The sequence below is a fragment of the Oryctolagus cuniculus genome, chromosome 11, assembly GCF_964237555.1.
Source record: "Oryctolagus cuniculus chromosome 11, mOryCun1.1, whole genome shotgun sequence".
In the NCBI taxonomy this organism is placed as follows: Eukaryota; Metazoa; Chordata; class Mammalia; order Lagomorpha; family Leporidae; genus Oryctolagus; species Oryctolagus cuniculus.
In genome coordinates this window covers 116,905,751-116,928,305 of record NC_091442.1, presented here as the reverse complement: position 1 = coordinate 116,928,305, position 22,555 = coordinate 116,905,751, and the positions used below count along the sequence as shown (strand labels likewise).

The 22,555-nt window shown below is 42.5% G+C and overlaps 1 protein-coding gene across 2 annotated transcripts in view; it reads left to right on the top strand.

Annotated features, from left to right (window-relative positions):
* The window catches only part of ST13 (ST13 Hsp70 interacting protein), a 34,370-nt gene that overhangs the window by 4,307 nt on the left and 7,508 nt on the right, over positions 1-22,555 (top strand). For both annotated transcript variants that reach the window (XM_002721397.5, XM_070052972.1), the window contains exons 2-10: positions 3,205-3,262; positions 5,111-5,186; positions 8,667-8,737; positions 12,338-12,404; positions 13,997-14,081; positions 14,220-14,330; positions 17,578-17,680; positions 19,910-20,026; positions 21,876-21,924. In XM_002721397.5, the coding sequence (XP_002721443.1) occupies positions 3,205-3,262; positions 5,111-5,186; positions 8,667-8,737; positions 12,338-12,404; positions 13,997-14,081; positions 14,220-14,330; positions 17,578-17,680; positions 19,910-20,026; positions 21,876-21,924 (737 nt within the window). The remainder of the gene's footprint in view (positions 1-3,204; positions 3,263-5,110; positions 5,187-8,666; positions 8,738-12,337; positions 12,405-13,996; positions 14,082-14,219; positions 14,331-17,577; positions 17,681-19,909; positions 20,027-21,875; positions 21,925-22,555) is intronic.

The following is a 22,555-nucleotide window of genomic DNA, read 5'->3' as shown; positions in this document are numbered from 1 at the left end:
ACTGGCTCACTTCCCAAATGGCAGCAATGGCTGGAGCTGGGCTGATCCCAAGCCAGGAGCTTCTTCCCAGGCCTCCTGTGTGGGTGCAGGGGCCCGAGCACTTGGGCGGTCTTCTACTGCCTTCCCAGATCAGTTCACGGGGAGCTGGAAGGGAAGTGGAGTAGCGAGGACTGGAACTGGTGCCCATATGGGATGCTGGTGCCACAGGTGGAGGTTTAACCTACTATGCCACAGTGCTGACCCCACTATGTTCTTTTCCTCAAATGTATTTTGAAATGTCTTTTTGAGGAAGAAGCATTATTTGACACCTGCTCTCCTGTAATGACTTTGTCCACTTTGTGTCTTATATGTGTTTTATGGTTTTACTTGATGATTTAACTAAGTTCAAAACAAGTAACGTTGTGTTCCTCCCCAGCACAGCACGTGGCTTCTAGTAAATTCATTAAATGAAGTTAACAGGACATTTCTGCCCTCAGAATTTAGAACATAACATCCAGTTCTGTTGTACTGGGACATGTGTATAAATAGCACAAAGCAGAGTGAAGGTTTTAATTTTCTAAGAAAATTATGAATGAAGTCTTGTGATCCAGTGTGAGGAAAGTCTGCACCAGCCCACTTGATTTTGTAATGTGAAAGCCCACACTCGAGCAAAATCCAAGCAAGAATTTTTGGATGGAAACTGGCTTGTTCAGAATCTGGGAAGCATTCATGGAAGTTTCTGAGTATATAAATGGGTGTTACCTCTCAGTAGTTAAGTAGAATTTGGAATGTGAGAAACTTCATCCTCAACTACTTGAGAGTGAGCTGCCAACCTTATGCCTCCAGCGCCACTGAGTGTATTTTTCCTACAGTCTCCATAATACAACCATCGAACTTGGGAAGCTAATGTTGCTGGGTTAGTGCTGTATTCCTCAGGATTACACACTGCGTTAGTTGTCATCTTCTATTCCTGCAGCCTTTACTTTCATTGAAGGTCTTGACATCCAGTGTTACAGTCTAGTTATTTTTGTAGACTTTCCCTTCTCTTAGATTTATCTGATCTTAGAATTAGATTTAGTGTTAATATATTTCTTGTCAGGAATATCACTTCCCAAAGTTAGACTGCTGTAAATGTGTTTGGATGTCACTCTGTTCATTCCTGATGCTGCATTTTGAAGCTTAGGAAAAGCACAATATAAGAAGCCTCGTTTTCATTTATATCTTAACTGTAAAGAATTAGTATTGGATTTCTGTACGCTTTGAAAAATAGTTTTTCCCATAGAAAAGAATTTTGTGATGTTTGCATGCCTGTTTATTAAGACATTTTACTGTGTGGAATGGCCAGTTAAGGATGTTTTGGATCATGTACTTGTTTTTGTCACAGAGGAGCCGTTACTTACAAGGTTCTGAGTCATTGAAGATCTTTGGTAACTGTCAGGCAGAATGGAAAAGGTGTACACAATTTTCTCCAGCAAATGGTGTTTATAGGAAATCCCAGAGTTACTTTTTGATTCCATTTGCAGCTTTGCATTGATATTTTGGCTTCAAGTTGAGTTCATCAAAAGATACACTGTGAAAAGGCAAACCACGGGTGTCAGAAGATATTTGGGACACATAAAACTGACAAGCTTACACATTAAGACTGCCTGATAGAAAGCTGGATGAGAGTTGAACTTTACTAAAAGGACTGTGCAGTCGGGCAGTAAATAGTTGGAAAGAGACTCAGCTAAAACGAGATGCCACCACACAGCTATCAGTACACCCCTGTCAGCATGGCTAACAGTAGCTAGGTGAGAATGTAACTTGGCAAAGACAGCTTTGGAAAACTGATAGCCATTAATCCTCCACCTGCGGCGCCAGCACCTCAGGTTCTAGACCCAGTTGGGGCACCAGATTCTGTCCCGGTTGCCCCTCTTCCAGGCCAGCTCTCTGCTGTGGCCCGGGAAGGCAGTGGAGGATGGCCCAGGTGCTTGGGCCCTGCACCCGCATGGGAGACCAGGAGGAAGCACCTGGCTCCTGGCTTCAGATTGGCGCAGTGCATCGGCCGTAGCGGCCATTTAGGGGGTGAACCAATGGAAGGAAGACCTTTCTCTCTGTCTGTCTCTCACTGTCTAACTCTGCCTGTCCAAAAAACAAAACAAAACAAAACAAAACAAAAACAAAAAACTGATAGCCATTTAAATTCAGCATACACATACTGTGTCCACAAATTCAACACAATTTAAATGAATGTAAATGTGAATATGGCAACTCTGTCAGCATTTTAAGGGCATTTTGGAAGAGGTTCCTGTTTTCTAAATTAATATCTTTCCTTGTTTTACACAAGAGTTGATGGCTTTGTTGTTGCCCCTCATGTTTTTAAGCAAATTTTAGTAGTCTTTGTGGCTTCTAACTTTTACTGTTGTGTAGTATTCTTAAGTTCACCAAAGATTTAATCACTGGGCTATTTGTCTTTATTTTTAAGTTATTTGCATATGACTTATAGTATTCCCCTGGACTGTTCAGAAAGGAAGGGTTTGGAAGGCCAAGAGAAAGTTATCAGTGGGTAAAGCTTAGAGGGGATGAGGAGACAATCTTTTTTTTTTTTTTTTTTTTTTTAAATTTTTTTTTATATTTTAAAAGCAGCCGGAACTTGAACTGGTGCCCATATGGGATATCGGCATCACAGGAGGCAGCTTTATGCACTGTGTCACAACGCCAGCCCGAGAAAGAAAATCTTCAATTTTGAGGGGAGTGGGAATATAAGCAAAAAGAATCCTTCTAGGTCACAGCCAGATGAAGCATAAACATTTTGAATTATATTATGACTGCATAATTATTTCATGAGTTGCCTGTTTAACTGAACTGTTGCTAAACGTCACATTTCGAGTTTGGATTTGAGTATACTGACTGGAATCTAAGCTGATGATTGTTGTAAATGGTTTTGCCACTGCTTTTTGTTTGTGTGCTCATTTCCCTCCAGGAATGGGCACAGAGGAACCATAATTAGGGTTACTAGGCTTACTGAGCCAGGGCAAAGGTTTCGTGAACCAGTGTGCTAAAAAAGTAAATAAAATTTTGAGGTGAAATGATAATATCAAGGAATTCAGATTAAATAAGAACTTACTGTTAAGTTTTGGAAAGGTAATTATCTAAATGTTGTGGCTTCTTTTTTAGGCATAAATATGTTGCATGACTTAGTGAATTTTAATTTTCTAAATAATTGCTGTTTTTATTTTCTTCAAGCATGGGGGGTAAAGTACCACCTGCTACCCATAAAGCTAAACCAGAAGAAAATATCAAGGTGAGTTTTCCTTTCAATTGTATATTTAGTGATGAAATACCATAAAGTTTCTTAGGGGCTATTTTTAACTGTTCTCAAATTACATTCCAGATTTCTTCAAGATCACTTGGAAATAATACCTTTTAAAATTATGTCTCTCTCTTTAGTACCTATGTTTTGTAGCTACTTCATTAATATTTGCAAAGTAAACTAACAGGTTGTCCAGATCAGCACTGCTGAATTGCTTCGCCCTACTAGCTGAGAGTTGTTTGTGACTATGATTCATGGTATTATTTTAGCATATTTGCAGAAAAGATACAGCAACAAGGGATTGCCAGTTGCTGAAATTTAGAGAAGAGGAGAGAAATAATACTCTTTCAAAAATTTTTTATTTGGGGGCGGCGCTGTGGCCTAGCGGGTAAAGCTGCTGCCTGCAGTGCTGGCATCCCATATGGGCGCTGGTTCGAGTCCCAGATGCTCTGCTTGTGATCCAACTCTACAGTGGCCTGGGAAAGCAGTAGAAGAGGCCCAAGTCCTTGGACCCTTGTACCTGTGTGAGAGACCCGGGAGTGAAGGAGCTCCTGGCTCCTGGCTCCGGATAGGCCTGGCTCTGCCCATTGCGGCCAGAAGTAAACCAGCAGATGGAAGACCTCTCTCTCCACCCCCTCCCTCCTTCTCCCTCTCTCTCCCTCTTCCCTTCTTTCCCTCTCTCCCATCCTCTGCCTCTCTGTAACTCTGCCTTTCAAATAAAATAAATCTTTTAAAAAATTTTTTTATTTGAAAAGCAGAATTAGGAAGAGACAGAGCTTGCATCTACTGATTTACTCCCCAAATGGCTGCAAAGGCTGGGGCTGGGCTGGGCTGGGCTGGGACTAGCAGACTAGAACTCCATCCAGTACTCTCACGTGGGTGGCAGGGGCCCAAGTACCAGACAGTCTTTTACTGCTTTCCTGGGTACATTAGCGAGGAGCTGGGTCAGAATGTAACAGCAGGGACTGGAACTTGCACTCCTAGGAGGTGCTGGCATCTCAGGTGGCAGCTTAACTCACTGTACCACAATGCCAGCCCTTAGAATTCTTTTTTTTTTTTTTTTTTTTTTTTTTAAGATTTATTTATTTATTTGAAAGGCAGAGTTAGAGCTCTTCCATCCACTGATTCACTCCCTAAATGGCCATAACAGCCTGGGCTGGGCCAGGTTAAAGCTAGGAGCCTGGAGTTCCATCCCACATGGGTGCAGGGGCCCAAGCACTTGGGCCATTTTCCACTGCTTTCCCAAGTGGCATTAGCAGGGACCTGGAAGTGGAGTAGCTGAAACTTGAACTGTTGCTTATATGGGATGTCAGCAGCCTCTAGAATTCTTGATACTTGTAGGATGGGGAGTTTACATTCCATCATGATGTATACTTTCAGATTCTTTAAGTTTTCATTGTTAATATACTGCGATTTCATAAATCTTCATTTACAATTCCAAAACTCAAGAACCCTTGAAAAGTAAAGATTTTTAATAAACTTGGTGATAAAACATCTGAATGAACATGAGGCTTTGTAGTTTTTATATCACTAATTGTGAATATCCAGACTTGACTTCGCAGAAATGATGACGTGCCTGACGATAGAGTTGTGGGCTGCAGTGCCCGTTGAAGGTGTTCCATAATATATGCTGCACGCGGGGTTTAGGTTCTAAAACATTGTGCTTCAAAACTAAGGCTAGTTTACAATGAGGAGGGGAGCATTAACAAGTGGAATGTAATGTTGTATGAACAGATTTTGCATAAATTTGTCTAAATTAAGATATATATATATATATATATATATATGTATGTAGTGTGTTACTCAGTACTGAAAGCACTGTTTCCCTTCCTTTGCTAGGAAGAAAAAACAGATAGTAAGAAGGCGGAGGAGACCATACAGACAGACGAGCCGTCAAGTGAGGAAAGTGATCTAGGTGAGGAGGTAGTGGTTTGTTTGGTAATCTTACAAGAACTCTGTGTTGATTTTTATTAAAGTAAATCACTGATAGAAGTATAATGTGAGCTAACATAAAAAGTGACACTTTCTGGTAGCCACATATTTTTAAAAGTAATCTTGAAATTCACATTTATGTAAACACCGTGGTTAAAATGTTAACATAAATAGAATCATTATTAAAAAAGCTGTTAATGAGTTATTTTTCTTCCCCTAAGTCTAAAATCTGGAGTGTACTTTACAAATAGAGCTCCTGTCAGTTCAGGTGTTAATTTGACTGGAAATTATTTAGACTTCATAGCATTTATATTTGAAAAAGTCATCACATATGCACACTGTCCTAAACAGCTTTAAAAGTTTTCCAATAATATTTTACCAACTTTCCATCATGAAGTATTTTTTTGTGTACAATACAAACTTAGGCAAGCTGTGTTAAAATTTGATTAAATTTTTTTGTTCCTACCCTTGTATAAGGATACAAACTTCAGTTATGATCCACATATGTGGAGATTTAATGCACAATGTGGGGACTAGTTAATGTATTATGTACTTGAAAAATATTAAGAAACCAAGTATTCTCACCAGGGAGAATAAAATGAATATATAGGTGAGATGATGAAAACGTTGATGAACTGCTTGGGTGACTCATTTCACATTGTATACTTACCTCAAAATACCATGTTGTGCATCAGTATATACAGTATTTATTTGTCAGTCATGCTTCAATTAAGAAATTTGGGCCGGCGCCGCAGCTCACTAGGCTAATCCTCTGCCTTGTGGCGCCGGCACACCGGGTTCTAGTCTGGGTCGGGGCGCCAGATTCTGTCCTGGTTGCCCCTCTTCCAGGCCAGCTCTCTGCTGTGGCCAGGGAATGCAGTGGAGGATGGCCCAAGTGCTTGGGCCCTGCACCCCATGGGAGACCAGGATAAGTACCTGGCTCCTGCCATCGGATCAGCGCTGTGCGCCGGCCTCAGCGGCCACTGGGGAATGAACCAGCGGCAAAGGAGGACCTTTCTCTCTGTCTCTCTCTCACTGTCCACTCTGCCTGTCAAAAAAAATAAATAAAATAAATAAAAATTTTTAAAAAAAATTTAAAAAAAGGCAGACTTTCCACTTATCTACAGAGGCATAGTACAAAGATAAGTCGCCACGGTGGGGAAAAAAAAAAAGAAATTTGTTGGGGCTGGCACTGTCGTGTACTGGGTTGGCTCCAGCATCCTATATGGGCACCGATTTGATTCCCAGCTGCTCCACTTACGATCCAGCTCCCTGCTGATGCACCTGGGAAAGCAGTGGACAACGGCCCAAGTCTTTGGGCTCCTGCACCTCTGTGGGAGACCTGGAAGAAGCTCCTGGCTTTGTATCAGCCCAGCTCTGGCCATTGTGGCCATACTCTGCCTTTCAAATAAATAAATAAATCTTTAAAAAAAAAAAAAACGGAAGAAAGCAGTTTTTGTGGATGCCAATTCTCAGTTCAGATGGCTAATTGTAATTTCATTGGTTCTTTTTTGACTGTTAAGAGGAAACTACTTGTCAGATTCACTCTTTGCTACAAATCTCAGTATTGTTCACTTTATTATTTAGTAATGATTATCACAGTTATTTTGTTTTCCTCTGCTGTGGGAAATTATAGTTGACATTCAATGTGAAACTCACATGATACCTCTTCAGTTCACTGTTTTGGTTATAGTACTAGCCTTGGGACTCAGTTCTTCATCAGTAGTTTGTCTTTATTTTAAAATTAAATTTGCCCTTACTACTTTTAAAAATGAAAATTATTAAAATTAGTGTTTCACTATGTATTTTAAATGTTTTTAAAGATTTATATATTTCAAAGGCAGTTACAGAGAAGAGGGAGGAGAGACAGAGATCTTCCATCCACTGGATCACTCCAAAAATGGCCACAACAGCTGGGGCTGGGATAAGCAGAAGCCCGTAGCCAGGAGTTCTTCTGGGTTTCCCCCATGAGTGCAGGGGCCCAGGGTCTTGGGCCATCCTGCACTGCTTTCCCAGGCACATTAGCAAGGACCTGCATCAGAAGTGGAACAGCCTAGACTCAAACTGGCACCCACATGGGACACCAGTGTTGCAGATGACAACAGCTTAACCCACTATACTGCAATGATAGCATTTTTTTTTTTTAAAGAGTAATTTATTTGAAAGTTACAGAGAAAGAGGAAGAGACAGAGAAATCTTCTGTCCACCGGTTCATTCCCCAAGTTTCCACAGCATGGCTGGTCCAGGCCGAAGCCAGGAGCTTCTTCAAGTCTCCCATTTGGCACAGAGCCCCAAGCACTTTGGGCCATCTTTCACTGCTTTCTAAGGCACATAACCAGGGAGCTGGATTGGAAGTAGAACAGCTGGGACTCAAACTGACACCCTTATGGAATGGTGGTGGCTTAACCCACTATGCCATGATAATGGCCTGTACATAAAAATTTTATAAAAGATTGATTTATTTGAAAGAGTTAGAGAGAGGCCGGCACCGCGGCTCACTAGGCTAATCCTCTGCCTTGTGGCGCCGGCACACCGGGTTCTAGTCCCGGTTGGGGCGCCGGATTCTGTCCCGGTTGCCCCTCTTCCAGGCCAGCTCTCTGCTGTGGCCAGGGAGTGCAGTGGAGGATGGCCCAGGTGCTTGGGCCCTGCACCCCATGGGAGACCAGGAAAAGCACCTGGCTCCTGGCTCCTGCCATCGGATCAGCGCGGTGCGCCGGCTGCAGCGCGCTGGCCGCGGCGGCCATTGGAGGGTGAACCAAGGGCAAAGGAAGACCTTTCTCTCTGTCTCTCTCACTGTCCACTCTGAATGTCAAAAAAAAAAAAAAGAGAGAGAGGTCTTCCATACTCTGGTTCACTTCCCAGATGGCTGCAACGGCCGGAGCTGTACTGATCCAAAGCCAGGAGTCAGGAGCTTTTCTGGGTCTCTCACGTGGGTGCAGGGGTCTGAGGACTTGGGCCATCTTCTACTGCTTTCCCAGGCCATAGCAGAGAGCTGGATCAGAAGAGGAGCAGCTGGGACTCGAACTGGTGCCCATATGGGATGTCAGCACTTCAAGCCAGGGCTTGAACCCATTGCACCACAGCACCGGCCCCGACATAAAATATTTTTCAAGGAACATTATAGTGTTTCAGTGTATGGAAAATTATTTGAACTGAATCAAGTTTTTGACACTGACTAAATGAGTGGTGTATTTATGTGTGATTCCAAAAACTGCATACACCCTCAGTCCACTGCAATCTGATGATAACTGCCTTAATGTGATGTTTTGGTTTAAATGAAATGTCTTACCAAAGCAATAAAATTGTGTTTAGTGGGGAAACACTTTGCAGTGAACATTAAAATTGTAATTGTGTATTCAGTTTGTTAGTTGCAGTAGCCATAGTGCTTCAGTTTTTGTTCCATGTGTCTAGTGGCTACTGTCTGCACAGCACAACTCTTACCATCATCTTCTCACCTTGGCAGAAATTGACAATGAAGGTGTAATTGAACCAGACACTGATGCGCCTCAGGAAATGGGAGATGAAAACGTAGAGGTAAGGAACCTTCTGCTTAGTGTAAGAAATGTGGAGGCCTCCGGTGGCAGTTACTTTATGCTCTTCCAGGAAGAGCACATTTTGAATCTACCTGCCTTAAAGCATTTAGGAGAGCATTTTATTTCATCACTTAAAATACTTGGGAGAATTTTCATGTTTTCAAGCATACTCTGCAACATTCACCTCTGAAATCCTGTGCTTTGTGTGTTTTGCAGCCTTCTTCAGGGTTGCGTCTTTCTTCTCGTCCTTGACTGGTCTTTAGTGTTCCCCTAAAGTGTGTTCCAGATGGAACTGCCTCTGATGCTCTCTTGTTTTTAACAGTGGGCTCTGAGGGGGGTGAAAAGTGTTTCTTACTGGGGAGGGTTGGAAAAATTTTAGAATGATCTTCAGTTTCTGTATGTTCAAAAAGTTTGGAATAATGTAGTTAGTAGGTAAGTTTATTTGGGAGCAGAAAGAAATTGGAAATACGGCGTAGGCATAGTTAAAATCCATACCCAGGTTCTTCATAGTATGCATTATCCATGAACCTTTCGGAGACCCTACATATGCATAGATTTCAAAGTTTTTGCCCCAAAATAAGCTCATGGTTTTTTGCTTTCTGAGAGAAAAAGCTCCCATCCACTCATTCCCCAGATGCCTACAACAGGTCTCCCATGTGAGTGTTAGGAACTGGATTACTTGAGCTGTTACTGCTGCTCCGAGGGTCTGCACTGGGAATGTGCAATCAGGAGCTGAAACAGGACAAGTAACCTAGTTACTGTGGTACAGAACGCTGGCATCCTAACTGCTAGACCAAGTGCCCACCCTAAGCTCATCTTTCAATCCCATTTTTCCCTTCTTTTTGTAGGACCCTCATATATGTTGGGTGTGTTCAGGGCCTTGCCTAGTTTTCCTATACACTAATGTCACATAGTTATATACTGCTGTATAGTAAATCCTATTATCTGGTAGGACGGGACACCAAAACTTGAGTATTTTGCTTGTTCTTGGCTCTTTGTTTTTCTATGTAAAGTTTAGAATCAGATTATTAAACCTCCCTACTTGAATTACCCTATAGCTAAATATTTAGGTAGAATATTGATACAACCATTCAGGTCAGCTGTCCATGAATGTGGTATCTAATTTTTACATATTCTAAAAATGTCTTTCAATAACAATTTTTTTCAGTCTTACAGATTATTAGCAATAAGCAACATGAGTACTCTGTCACTGTGAAAAATTACAGAGGAGTTACAGTTTACAGAGTTAAAGTTTACAGAGGAGTTTCTGTTTATCATTGGTTATATGTGACTTCGTATGTCTATGTACATTCCTAACTTTTGTATAGCCTACTTGTAATTCATTGGGAATCTTAAACTTTAGGGCGGTAATGTTCTTTGGCTCTAAGATTTATTTATTTGAAAGGCAGAGTTACACAGAGAGGCAGAGAGAGCAAGGTCTTCCATCTGCTGGTTCACTCCCCAGATGGCCTCAAAGGTCGGAGCTGAGCTGATCCAAAGCCAGGAGCCAGGTACTTCTTCCAGGTCTCCCATGTGGGTACAGGGGCCCAGGGACTTGGGCCATCTTCTACTGCTTTCCCAGGCCATGGCAGAGAGCTGGATCAGAAGAGGAGCAGCTGGGACTAGAACCAGTGCGCACACGGGATGAAAGCGCTGTGGGTGGTGGCTTTACCTGCTATGCCATAGTGCCAGCCCTGGCCCTAGAACACTTTTAACTTTTTATGTTTTGTTGTTGTTGTTGTTTTTGAATGTTGTCTTTTTCTTGCTCTCTATACTCGGTCATTTGGAGCCCTGACTAGATTTATGTTCGACCTTTTTCACTACTAAGTTTTATCTCTGTCGGTGCTTCAGATCAGTGCAGCTCTGGCTGTTGCAGCCATCTGGGAAGTGAACCAGAGTATGGAAGACCTCTCTCTCTGCCTCTGCCTCTCTCTAACTCTGCTTTTCAAATAAATTAATTAATCTTTAAAAAATTTTTATTCATTTTTGTTTATTTGAAAGAGACAGGCAAGCAGAGATGGATTTGCCATACACTGTCAGGGCTGGGCCAGGCAGAATCCAGGAGCCCAGAGCTCAATCCAGGTTTCCTACATGTGTAGCAAGACACAGGTACTTAAGTCCCCTTCTCAGGGTGAGCATTAGTGAGCATTAAGCAGGAAGCTGGGATCAGAAGCAGAGCCAGGATTCAAACCTAGGCACTATTGTAAGATGCCGTCCCAAACAGGTTTAATTACTATGCCAAATACCTGCCTCCCAGAGGTTGCCAAAACTTCTAGGAATTTTTGTTGAAATTGCTTTGAATTTATTACAAAACTTGGTAGTAGATTAAAGTATTCAAAATAATTTCTATAAACATGGCATATATTCTAAAAGTTCTTGAAACGTTTTTTATGTTACTTAGTGGCGCCCCCCCCCTCTCCTGTGGAAGTATTGTGGTCTTAGAAATGGTGCTTTATACGTGTAGTTGATGTTCTAAATATGTTTTTTATTATATTTACTAATGATTTTTGCTGGTTCGAGAAACTTTTGTGTGTATGTTGTTTTTATAACTGACAATTTTTTAGGAAAGATTTATTTATTGACTTGGAATTCAGAGTTTACAGAGAGAAAGCGAGGTCTTCCATCCTTTGGTTTGCTTACTACATGGCTGCAAAGGTCAGGGCTGGGCCTGTCCAAAGCTAGGAGCCTGAAGCTTCTCCAGGCCTCCCATATGGGTGGCCAGGTGCCCATGCACTTGGGCTATCTTCCACTGCTTTTCCCAGGACATTAGCAGGGAGCAGCCAGGACTCAAGCAGGAGCCCATATGGGACAATTTTATAGAATTATGTCACTAGATACAATAGCTTGCCAGTTCTTAAGCCTGTGAAAGAATTTTCTTAATGAGTTAACCAGCATCTCCAGTTAATATTTTACACAATGGTGAACTTGCATCTTAGGAAAGATATTTGCTTCTATATTTTTGTTCTTATTAGCCACTGCACTGTTAGCAATCTTGTATTTTTTCTGGCTATCTAGTGTAAGTGTTCAATAGATGTTTAAGGGAACAAAGGGATGAGATATTTTTTCTTCTAAAGCAGGGTTGGGGCAATGTGGCCTTCGAGCTGTCTAAGGCCAGCTAAGTTCTTTGTTCTGGCCCTATCAAGGCACGGGCAGGTGGGACTGGAAATTCAGGATATCTGTAGCAGGTCAGCTTTTAAGTTGGTAATTTTGTGTGGCTTGGGGATGATGTTATAGTCAGATGGCCTTGGCAGAAAAAATGTTCCTCACCCTGTTCTCAGGATTCAAACTGAGAATAACTAGTGCCTCTTTGTGAGTTTATGGCTTTAGTATTTACAGATAACTGTGAAGGAACTAGATAACTAGGGCGGAACAGAACACATCAGCTAGGGTAGAGGGAAGCAAAGGTGATGTCTAGGATTCTCTAGTGTTAGGGAGTTTAATTTGTTTGGTATGAAAGGTAAAAAGTTCTTTGTTCATAATTTCTCACTCGTCAGTCATGGTGATTGTCATCTTTGCTCTCTGGAGATTAGAGAACGAATGAAAAATGTGGGTCCTGATTGCTTCCTCTGCTGCCTCTAAGTTGAATTTCTCTTTCTGTTAGATAACTGAGGAGATGATGGACCAGGCAAATGAGAAGAAAGGGGCTGCCATTGAAGCCCTAAATGATGGTGAGTCTTTTTCATTTTCTCTACTACCTTTCTTTAGTAGTCTGCATATTCTCCACTGCAGGAACCGTTGACTGGTGGGAAAGTGCAAGAAAATTTAGATTTACTGAGTATCTTACACTGGAGCAGATCGATGTCTTCTGTTAATGGAGGCCTCAAGGCATGGGCACATCCTGATCTTAATCAGTCTGCTTGCTTGACTGGGTCATAGTGTGTCTGTCTTTAAACTTTATTCATCTGAAAGAGTGAAGGGAGGTAGGGGGTAAAACATCTTGAAATTCTATGTTTGTCTTGTTTCCCCAAGAAAAATTGCTCTGGTTCTGTAGTATTGTTGGGTGAATGACTTCATTGACTAACTAACTCTGGAAAAGGCACTTGGCACAGCAGTTTTCTGGTGCCCACATTCACTATCAGAGATCTGGCTCCAAGTCCCAGCTCTGCTTACAGTTCCAGCTTCCTACTAATGGGCATCCCGAGAAGGCAGTGGGGGATGGCTCAAGTACTTGGGACTCTGGGAGACTTGGATCGAATTCCAGGCTCCTGGCTAAGAATTGGCCCAACACCAATTGTTTGGGGCATTTGAGGGGTGAACCAGTAGTTGGATGATCTCTCTCTCTCATTGCTTTTCAAGTAAAATGAAAATATGCATAAAGACAAAACAGTGGTGGGCTTTGGAGCATGGTGGGTTAAGCTGCTGCTTGGGACACCCACATTCCATATGAGAGTGCCTGGGACGTAGTCCTGCTTCCAGTGTGGCTCCCTGCCGATGCACCGGGGAAGCAGAGGGAGTTCTCCAAGGTTTGCTTTAAAGAGCTAATTTTGTGATATATATATGGGGGCGGGGGGGAGGGAGGGAGGACACTAAGCTTTTTTATAACTAAAAGAATTTAAAACACTTCAACTGGAAAAGAGATAAAAAATTTTTCTTAATTTTTATCCTCTTTTAAAAATGTATTTATTGGCCGGCGCCGTGGCTCAATAGGCTAATCCTCCACCTTGCGGCGCCGGCACACCAGGTTCTAGTCCCGGTTGGGGCGCCGGATTCTGTCCTGGTTGCCCCTCTTCCAGGCCAGCTCTCTGCTGTGGCCCAGGAGTGCAGTGGAGGATGGCCCAAGTGCTTGGGCCCTGCACCCCATGGGAGACCAGGATAAGTACCTGGCTCCTGCCATCGGATCAGCGTGGTGCGCCGGCCGCAGCGGCCATTGGAGGGTGAACCAACGGCAAAGGAGGACCTTTCTCTCTGTCTCTCTCTCTCACTGTCCACTCTGCCTGTCAAAAAAAAAAAAGAAAAAAAATGTTTTTATTTTGAAAGAGTTACAAAAAGAAACAGCCGCAACAGCCAGCACTAAGGCAGGCCAAACCAGGATCTTTTTCTGGGTCTCCCACGTGGGTGCCAAGGGCTCAAACACTTTAGCCATTCTCCACTGCTTTTCCCAGGCCATTAGCAAGGAGGTGGATCAGAAGTGGAGCAGCTGGGACACAAACCAGTGCCCATGCCCATATAGGTTGCCAGTGCCCCAGGTGACAGCTTTACCTGCTACGCTACAACGCCAGTCCCTGTTTTTATCTACTCAGTACCTTCTGTTTCACTTCAGGTGAACTGCAGAAAGCCATAGACCTGTTCACAGATGCCATCAAGCTAAATCCTCGCTTGGCCATTCTGTACGCCAAGAGAGCAAGGTGAGAGCTCTAAACAGCCAGCCATGCGCTGTGCTGGGGAATAATTCTTGCTCATTTGTTTAAATAAAATTCATTCTGTTGTGATCTCAAAGGTTTCATTTTATAGTTTGAAATGAATATTTTTAATATATCTCTTAGTGTCTTCGTCAAATTACAGAAGCCAAATGCTGCCATCCGAGACTGTGACAGAGCCATTGACATAAATCCTGATTCAGCTCAGCCTTACAAGTGGCGAGGGAAAGCACACAGGTAAATAATTGAAATTTTCAGAACTTTTAAAATTTAAATGTGATGTTTTAATATGCTTCATTTGGAGGGAAAAAATGCCTAAGGACTTCATTTCAAAGTGTCATGTATACTCAGTATGGAGACTGGAGAGAATATAAAGAACAAATAAGAAAATATTCTTTTCACTTCTTTAATCCAAAATAATAATTTTCAGCACATATAGCCAAGTGTAAGGTAAATTTTTTTTAATCTGAAAATTAGTTCCAAGAAAAAGTAACCTTGTATCAGTGTCCTTTACAGATTTTTCTTACTTTCGGACTTTCTCTTTGAAGCTTCACATTGAACAACCAATATATTCCAGAAGAAAGAATATAGTAGTCTGAAACTACTTTAGTCACCTCAAGGATCCCTGAAAAATCAGGAAAATGGGAAAATAAACTGGTGGATTTAACCTAGATACAGAAAGCTACATCACAACACTGGACTTCTCTGTGTTTTTGACACTGTTCTTCCACAGTCAAATCTTGTCCCCACTAATGTGCTTACTTGTATCATCCTGTTAGACACATAAAATTGTTTTATAATTTCCTTTGAAGATTTATTTATTTGAAAGTCAGAGTTAACTCAGAGAAGGAGAGGCAGAAAGAGAGGTCTTCATCCGCTGGGTCACTCCCCAGCTGGCTGCAGCGCTGGAGTGCAGGTGCAGGTCCTTGGGCCATCTTCTGCTTTCACAGGCCATAGCAGAGAGCTGGGATCGGAAGTGGAGCAGCCAGGTCTCAAACTGGCGCCCATGTAGGATCCTGCCATTGCAGGTGGCAGCTTTACCTGCTATGCCACAGCGCAGGCCCCCCGTAATTATAATATTTAAAAGCAGAATATCTGTTAAAGTGTGTGTGGTTTGGGGGCATTTCTTATCCTTAAAATATGTCCCACTTAAGATTTACAAGGAACCTGTTTTAAGAGTTTCTTAAAATTTTTTTAATGTACTTTTTGTTGTCAGTTTATACATACAGTTAAGTTATCCTCTTACTGAAGTTTGTATTCAGGTTTAGGGCTTTCCATCCTTTCTGATTTTTTTTCCAGTATGTAAAACACTCAAATTTGAGTCAAAGGTATACCCATAGTCCTCTCAATTCCATTGCTGTCTTCCTCTACCCCATTCTTAACTGTCCTTGCCAGCCTTTCCTTTCTGATTCATTTTTTGTCACTATTTTCAGTAAAGTATACCTACATACGTTATTTTTCCTTCTCTTGTACATCGTACATAGAAATCCGCATTCTAAATATAGATCATGTTAATACTGTTTCTAAGTACTTAAAAATATTTTTGTTTTCATTTTTTATTTGAAAGATAAAGAGGCAGATATCATCTGTCCACTGATTCACTCCCCAAATGCTCCAAAAACATTTGAGGCTGGGCCAGACTGAAGCCAGGAACGCAGGACTCAGTCTGGGTCTCTTCTGCGGGTGTTAGGGACCGCAGTCTTCAGCCATCGTTTTCTGCTTCCCAAAGTGCTCAGTAGCTGGCAGCTGAATAGGAAACCCAAGAACTGTGACTCAAACCCCGTTCTTTGATAAGGGATGTGGCTGTCCCAGGTGGTATCTTAACCATTATGCCAAAGACCCATCCTTAATCCTGTTGTTGTTGAGTTTGAAAGTTAGAACTACCTGCCCTTTTTTTTTTTTTTTTTTTTAATTTATTTGAGTTGTAGAGAGCTCCATCTATTGGTTTGTTCCTCAAAAGTCTGGCCTAGTGCTGAAGGTGGGAGCAGGAAACAATCCAGGTCTCCCACTTGGGTGACAGGAACCCAGTTAGTTGAACCGTCACCCTACTGCCCAGATTCCTCTTCTGCAGTAAACTTCAATCAGCAGACTGAGAATTGACCTAGGCACTCTGATATTGTTATGTAATGTGGGTATCTTATTCAGCAGGCAAAGTGCCCACCCTTAAAATATGATTTTTTAGGGCCGGCGCCATGGCTCAATAGGCTAATCCTCCACCTTGCGGCGCCGGCACACCAGGTTCTAGTCCCGGTTGGGGCGCCGGATTCTGTCCCGGTTGCCCCTCTTCCAGGCCAGCTCTCTGCTATGGCCAGGGAGTGCAGTGGAGGATGGCCCAGGTGCTTGGGCCCTGCACCCCATGGGAGACCAGGAAAAGCACCTGGATCCTGGCTCCTGCCATCGGATCAGCGCGGTGCGCCGGCTGCAGCGGCGGCCATTGGAGGGTGAACCAACGGCAAAGGAAGACCTTTCTCTCTCTGTCTCTCTCTCTCACTGTCCACTCTGCCTGTCAAAAATAAAAAAAAAATTTTTTTTAAACGTAAAATTTTGTTTATTTGGAAGGCAGAGTGATAAAGGTGACGAGAAAGATTAGTCTTCCACCCATTGGTTCAGTCACCAAATGGCCACAATGGCTGGGGCTGGTCCAGGCCAAAGCCAGGAGCCTGGAACTCAATCTGGGTCTCTCACTTGGGTGGCAGTAGCTCAAGTACTTGGACCATCTGTTTTTCAGATGCTTTGACAGAGGAGCTGAGACTCAAACCAGCGCTTTGATTTGGGATGGCACACAGCAGCCTGCAGCGGAACTCACTGTGCCAGAATGCTGGCCCCTTATGGGGTGTTCTTAACATTTTCAGCGTGTGTGTGTTTAAAGCTTTTTTTTTTTTTTTTTTTTTTTTTTAAATCTAAGAGCAGCTTTATCAGTGTCATAGAGGAAAGTTAAACTCCTTCAAGTTTCCGTAGTGTTAATCAGCACTGTAACAGTAATTGAATTGATTGATGTTACAGAATATTTAACCACTTAAACTTGTCACAGTCTTTTTTTTGGGGGGGGGGGTGATTTATTTATTTGAAAGGCAGAGTTACAGAGAGAGAGGGACAGACAGAGGTCTTTCATCTGCTCCTACTCCCCAAAGTGGCTGCAACAGCCAGTGCTGGATTAAGCTGAAGCTAGGAGCTTCTTCCAGGTCTCCCACATGGGTGCAGGGGCCCAAGAACTTGGACCATCTGCTGCTGCTTTTCCCAGGCCATAGCAGAGAGCTGGATCAGAAGTGGAGCAGCCGGGACTCAAACTGGCATCTATCTAGGATACTGGCGCAGCAGGCAACAGCTTAACCTGTTAGGCCACTGTGCTGGTCCCCCATAGTCCTGTTTTATAAGGAAGCGAGACACCAAGCTACGTAGATACATATTGTAATGTCTGATGTCTACTGTAATGTAATAGGTACATATTGTAAATGTCTCCTAAGTGCGTTTAAATCTGTTTCAGACTTCTGGGCCACTGGGAAGAAGCCGCCCATGATCTGGCCCTTGCCTGCAAACTGGATTATGATGAAGATGCCAGTGCAGTGCTGAAGGAAGTTCAACCCAGGGTATGTTACAGGCGGCAAGGAGTCGTCATGGCTGTAATACTGCATACTTCTGGCACTTACGCCCTGGCAGCCATAAATTACCTGAAAAACAGGTGCAAAGAAATACACATTGGCAAGTTGTGGTCTGGGACCACTGAAGCTTACTCAGCTCTGGAAGTCTCGTTAGGTCTGCATGCTTTCCTTTCTTGTGCTGTATGGTAGAGAGTCCACTGTGAGACCACAGTGTAATTACAACCAGAAAGTCAGAAATGAAAGACTACCTGGTAACAACAAGGACAGAAAAGGGAAAAAAATCTATAAAATGTGACCCTAGGTTTGAGCCTGGGCTGTCCTTGTATACTTTGAAGGTATATTTGTCCACTTTGGAAGTTCCGTTTCAACCTTGTAAAAATACTGAGTCCAAAAACTAGAACTACTTTTTTTTTTTTAAACCACTCTGCCTTATGCTTGTTAAAGGTTTGGGTCTCATGCTTTTAGAGGTTTATTTATTTGAAAGGCAGAATTAGAGAGCAAGAGGGGGAGAGAGCTTCTGAATACTAGTTCACTCTCCAAATGGCCACAGTAGTCGAAGCCAGGAGCCTGGAACTCCATCTGGGTCTCCCAGGTGTTGCAGGGATCCAAGCACTTGGGTCATCTTCTATTACTTGCCTAGGCATGTTAGCAGGGAGTTGGATCTGATGTGGAGCAGCCAGAGTTTGCAGTGCCCATATGGGATGTCAGCATTGCAGGCATCTGTGTACCTGTTGTGCACAGTGGAAACCCCTAGAACATTCCATTTTAAGATAATCTCTATCTAAAATAATTAGTTAAAATTATTTTAAGTATACATGGTAAATCCTTCGGCTTTGTTGGAAGTTACACTTCCAGGAATTTGTTACCAAAGGTTTTAGCACAGTGGAAGTCTTACTGAATTAATTTATTACCACTGGAGACTTCAGTTGATTTTCTTTTCCTTCTCATAACAAGGCTTAAGTGGGCCAGGTTGTACAAGATATTAATAATAGTTCGAACAAGCTAAAAGAACAATTGAATACAAGTCCCTTATACTTATTTTATTCTCCTAATAAATGAGAGATCCACAGCATTCCGTACAATATATGATGCCTTTTATGTGTTTACATATGTTTTCCTTAATCCCCATAGGGATTTGATAAGAGTATGTGTGTGTCTTCCTCTGTTTTATGGATAAAGAAACTTAAATGCAGCAAGATTGGCAAATAGCTGTGTGTCCAGTCTCCGCCTTCTCATGGTGGAATCACTGGTGATCGCTTCTGCAGCCCTGGGCTATAACTTCTGCATCCGTACACTGTGCAGCTGTAGAAACTCTGAGCAAGTGTTGTCTTGCTATTTGAATTTGCTAATGTTGAGTGAGCATAGTTACTTGTTTGATAATCTTTGTCTCTGATTTCACATTCTAGAATCTTTTTAACAGTGCTTTGTACAGTTGGGATTGGTCTTGTTAAAGCCTGAGTTTATATCAGGTGGTTTTCTGTCTTTTTCCCCCCTTAGTTTTTTTTTTCCTCCTTTGTTTGTTGGTTTTTAAGATTTACTTACTTAGTTGAAAGGCAGAGTTACAGAGAGTGAGATGTCTTCCATCTGCTGGTTCACTCCCCAAATGGCCCCAGTGGCCAGAGTTGGGTCAGTCCAAAGCCAGGAGCCAGGAACTACCCAAGACAGCCCTGTGGGTACAGGGGCCCAAGTTCTTGAGCCATTCCTTTGCTGCTTTCCTAGTCACATTACCAGAGAACTGGATCAGAAGTGGAGCAGCTAGGACTCAAACCAGTGCCCGTGTGTGTGAGACGCCGGCACCACTTTACCTGTTACACCAGAGGACCGGTCCCTGCTTTTTTTTTTTTTTTTTTTCAAAGATGTATTTATTTATTTGAAAGGCAGAGAGACAGGTGTCTTCCATCTGCTGGTTCACTCCCCAGATGGCTGCAATGGCTGGAGCTGAGCCTGTACAAAGCCAGGAACCAGGAGCTTCTTCCAGGTCTCCCACGTGGGTTCAGGGGCCCAAGCACTTGGACCATCTTCTGCTTTCCCATAGCAGAGAGCTAGATTGGAAATGGACTTGAACCATCATGCATATGGAATGCCGGCACTGCAGGCAACAGCTTTACCTGCTGTGCCACAGCACCGGCCCCCAGAAAAGGAACTCTTAACAAAGCTGTTCAGTTGACCTTACTACTTTTGGAGCAGACTTAATTTTCTGTGGCTCTTTTTATCTAGGCCCAGAAAATTGCAGAACATCGGAGAAAGTATGAGCGAAAACGTGAAGAACGAGAGATCAAAGAAAGAATGGAAAGAGTCAAGAAGGCTCGAGAAGAGCATGAGCGCGCCCAGAGGGTAACGTTTCTGGAGTCCAAGCTGGGACGGAGAGGCTGACGCAGTAGACCGTGGAGCTTGCGATGCTGCTTTGAGTCTTGCTCCTGTGATTAATGCAGACTGCAGTTCTGCAGAACTGAGGATACTACTTAAAGTCTTTCTCTTGACTGTGTCTAGCTTCTGTGGAGATATTTTTAAGTCTTCAGATTCTAAGTGTGCTTGTATTTTACCATCTTAAATTCTTGTTCATGTTCATCTAGAATCAGGAATTCTTCCTGGTCAAGTAATTAAAAATTTGGCCATAGTTTTTTTTTTTTTTTTTTTTTTTTTTTTTGAGAATGCTTGCCTTAATGAGTTTTATGATTTCTCCTGTTCCAACAATAGGTTCATAAGTATTAAAAATAGATTTCATATATTTAGTTATAAAGTCCTGTTGTATATAGAAATTACAAAAGGGATTGTCCCCAATCCTTTTGTAATATTGTTCCTGCTCTTAAATTGCTCCCAGTTTTTGCCTGTATTTACTTTGTAGGTTTATTCTGTCAATTTTCACTTAATGTGTTTCTAGCATTGTTGAATGAAAGATGTAATGCTGTAGTATAATTTCATAACATTAACACCTAGGGTTTATTTATTTATTTATTTTTATTTTTATTTATTTATTTGACAGGTAGAATTAGAGAGAGAGAGAGAGAGAGAGAAAGATCTTCCTTCCCTTGGTTCACCCCCCAAAATGGCCACCACAGCCGGCACTGCGCCAATCTGAAGCCAGGAGCCAGGTGCTTCTTCCTGGTCTCCCATGCAGGTGCAGGGACCCAAGCACCTGGGCCATCCTCCACTGCCTTCCCAGGCCACAGCAGAGAGCTGGACAGGAAGAGGGGCAACTGAGACTAGAACCCACCACCCATATGGGATGCCGGTGCCGCAGGTGGAGGATTAACCAAGTGAGCCATGGCACCGGCCCCAGTTTTTTATTTATTAAACATCATATTTGATTTTTAAGGTTATACTTTGTAATCTTTAAAAGTAATTTTTGGCCAGCGTCGCGGCTAAATAGGCTAATCCTCTGCCCGTGGCACCAGCACACTGGGTTCTAGTCCAAGTCAGGGCGCCAGATTCTATCCTGGTTGCCCCTCTTCAGTCCAGCTCTCTGCTGTGGCCCAGGAGTGCAGTGGAGGATGGCCCAGGTGCTTGGGCCCTGCACCCCATGGGAGACCAGGAGAAGCACCTGGCTCCTGGCTTCAGATCAGCGCAGTACGCTGGCCGCAGTGCGCCAGCCGCAGCGGCCATTGGAGGGTGAACCAACGGTAAAGGAAGACCTTTCTCTCTCTCTCTCTCTCACTGTCCACTCTGCCTGTCAAAAAAATAAAAAATAAAATTTTTATGTTTAGCTCATTAATAGTATTGTATTTTGCTGTGAGGTAAATTTTTATCCTCCCTTTTGTCTTTATAAAACTCCAAAAACAAATCTGTAAGTCTCTTAGAGTTTTGTTAGGGAAAGTGTAGAAAAGGTGAACATCTGATACAAATGTCATAGCAGTCTTAGTAATAAGTCCTGTCCTTTAGTTTGACATTTTAAAAATATTAAGTTTAAAATTTTACAGGGCGTATCATTACTATAAATTGCTTCTCCAGTTTTGTTCATTTTCTAGGGTAAAGTACTCTCCCTAAAATCATTGCTCATTAATACTCATTGTGGACCTAATTAGAAAATTTATTATTCAGTATTGTGAATTGAAATGTGTCGTTCTTGTTAAGTCCTTTACTAGCTTATTTTACAACTTTTTAAAGAGATTTTTCATAGATAATGTTAAGGGATGACATTACTTTTTCCTCTTACTATATAATTTATTTCTTTTTTGTATTAAAGGAGGAAGAAGCCAGACGACAATCAGGAGCTCAGTATGGCTCTTTTCCAGGTACATTTAAAGAAAAATTAAGGCTGTTACTGTTGTAAATAATTTTTTTAAAGATTTATTTACTTATTTGAAAGAGTTACACAGAAAAAGAGAGGCAGAGAGAGGTTGGTCATTCCATCTGCTGGTTCACTCCCCAGTTGGCTGCAACGGCTGGAGCTGCGCTGATCCGAAGCCAGGAGCTTCTTCCAGGTCTCCCATGCGGATGCAGGGCCCCAAGGACTTGGGCCATCTTCTACTGCTTTCCCAGGCCACAGCAGAGAGCTGGACTGGAAGTGGAGCAGCCAGGTCTTGAACTAGCAGCCATATAGGATGCCAGCACTGCAGGCGGCAGCTTTACGCTCTATGCTACAGCTCTGGCCCTGTAAATAATTAAGATGTATTCTGATTTGGAGATGGAGCAAAAGAGTATTCTCAATTCAAATGCATTTGGTAACATAAGTTCCTGGAACATTAGAAAGGTTTGTTTCCATTAGAAACTTTGTTAGTGGGACTAGTGTTTTCTTCCTTTTCAAACAACAGTTTGAGTTGTATTAAAAAATTGCGAGGGAGACTTCCCATCTGCTTGTTTACTCCACAGATGCCCACAGTGGCTGGGGCTGGCCAAGGGGAGGAACCGCTATCTCTGATGTGA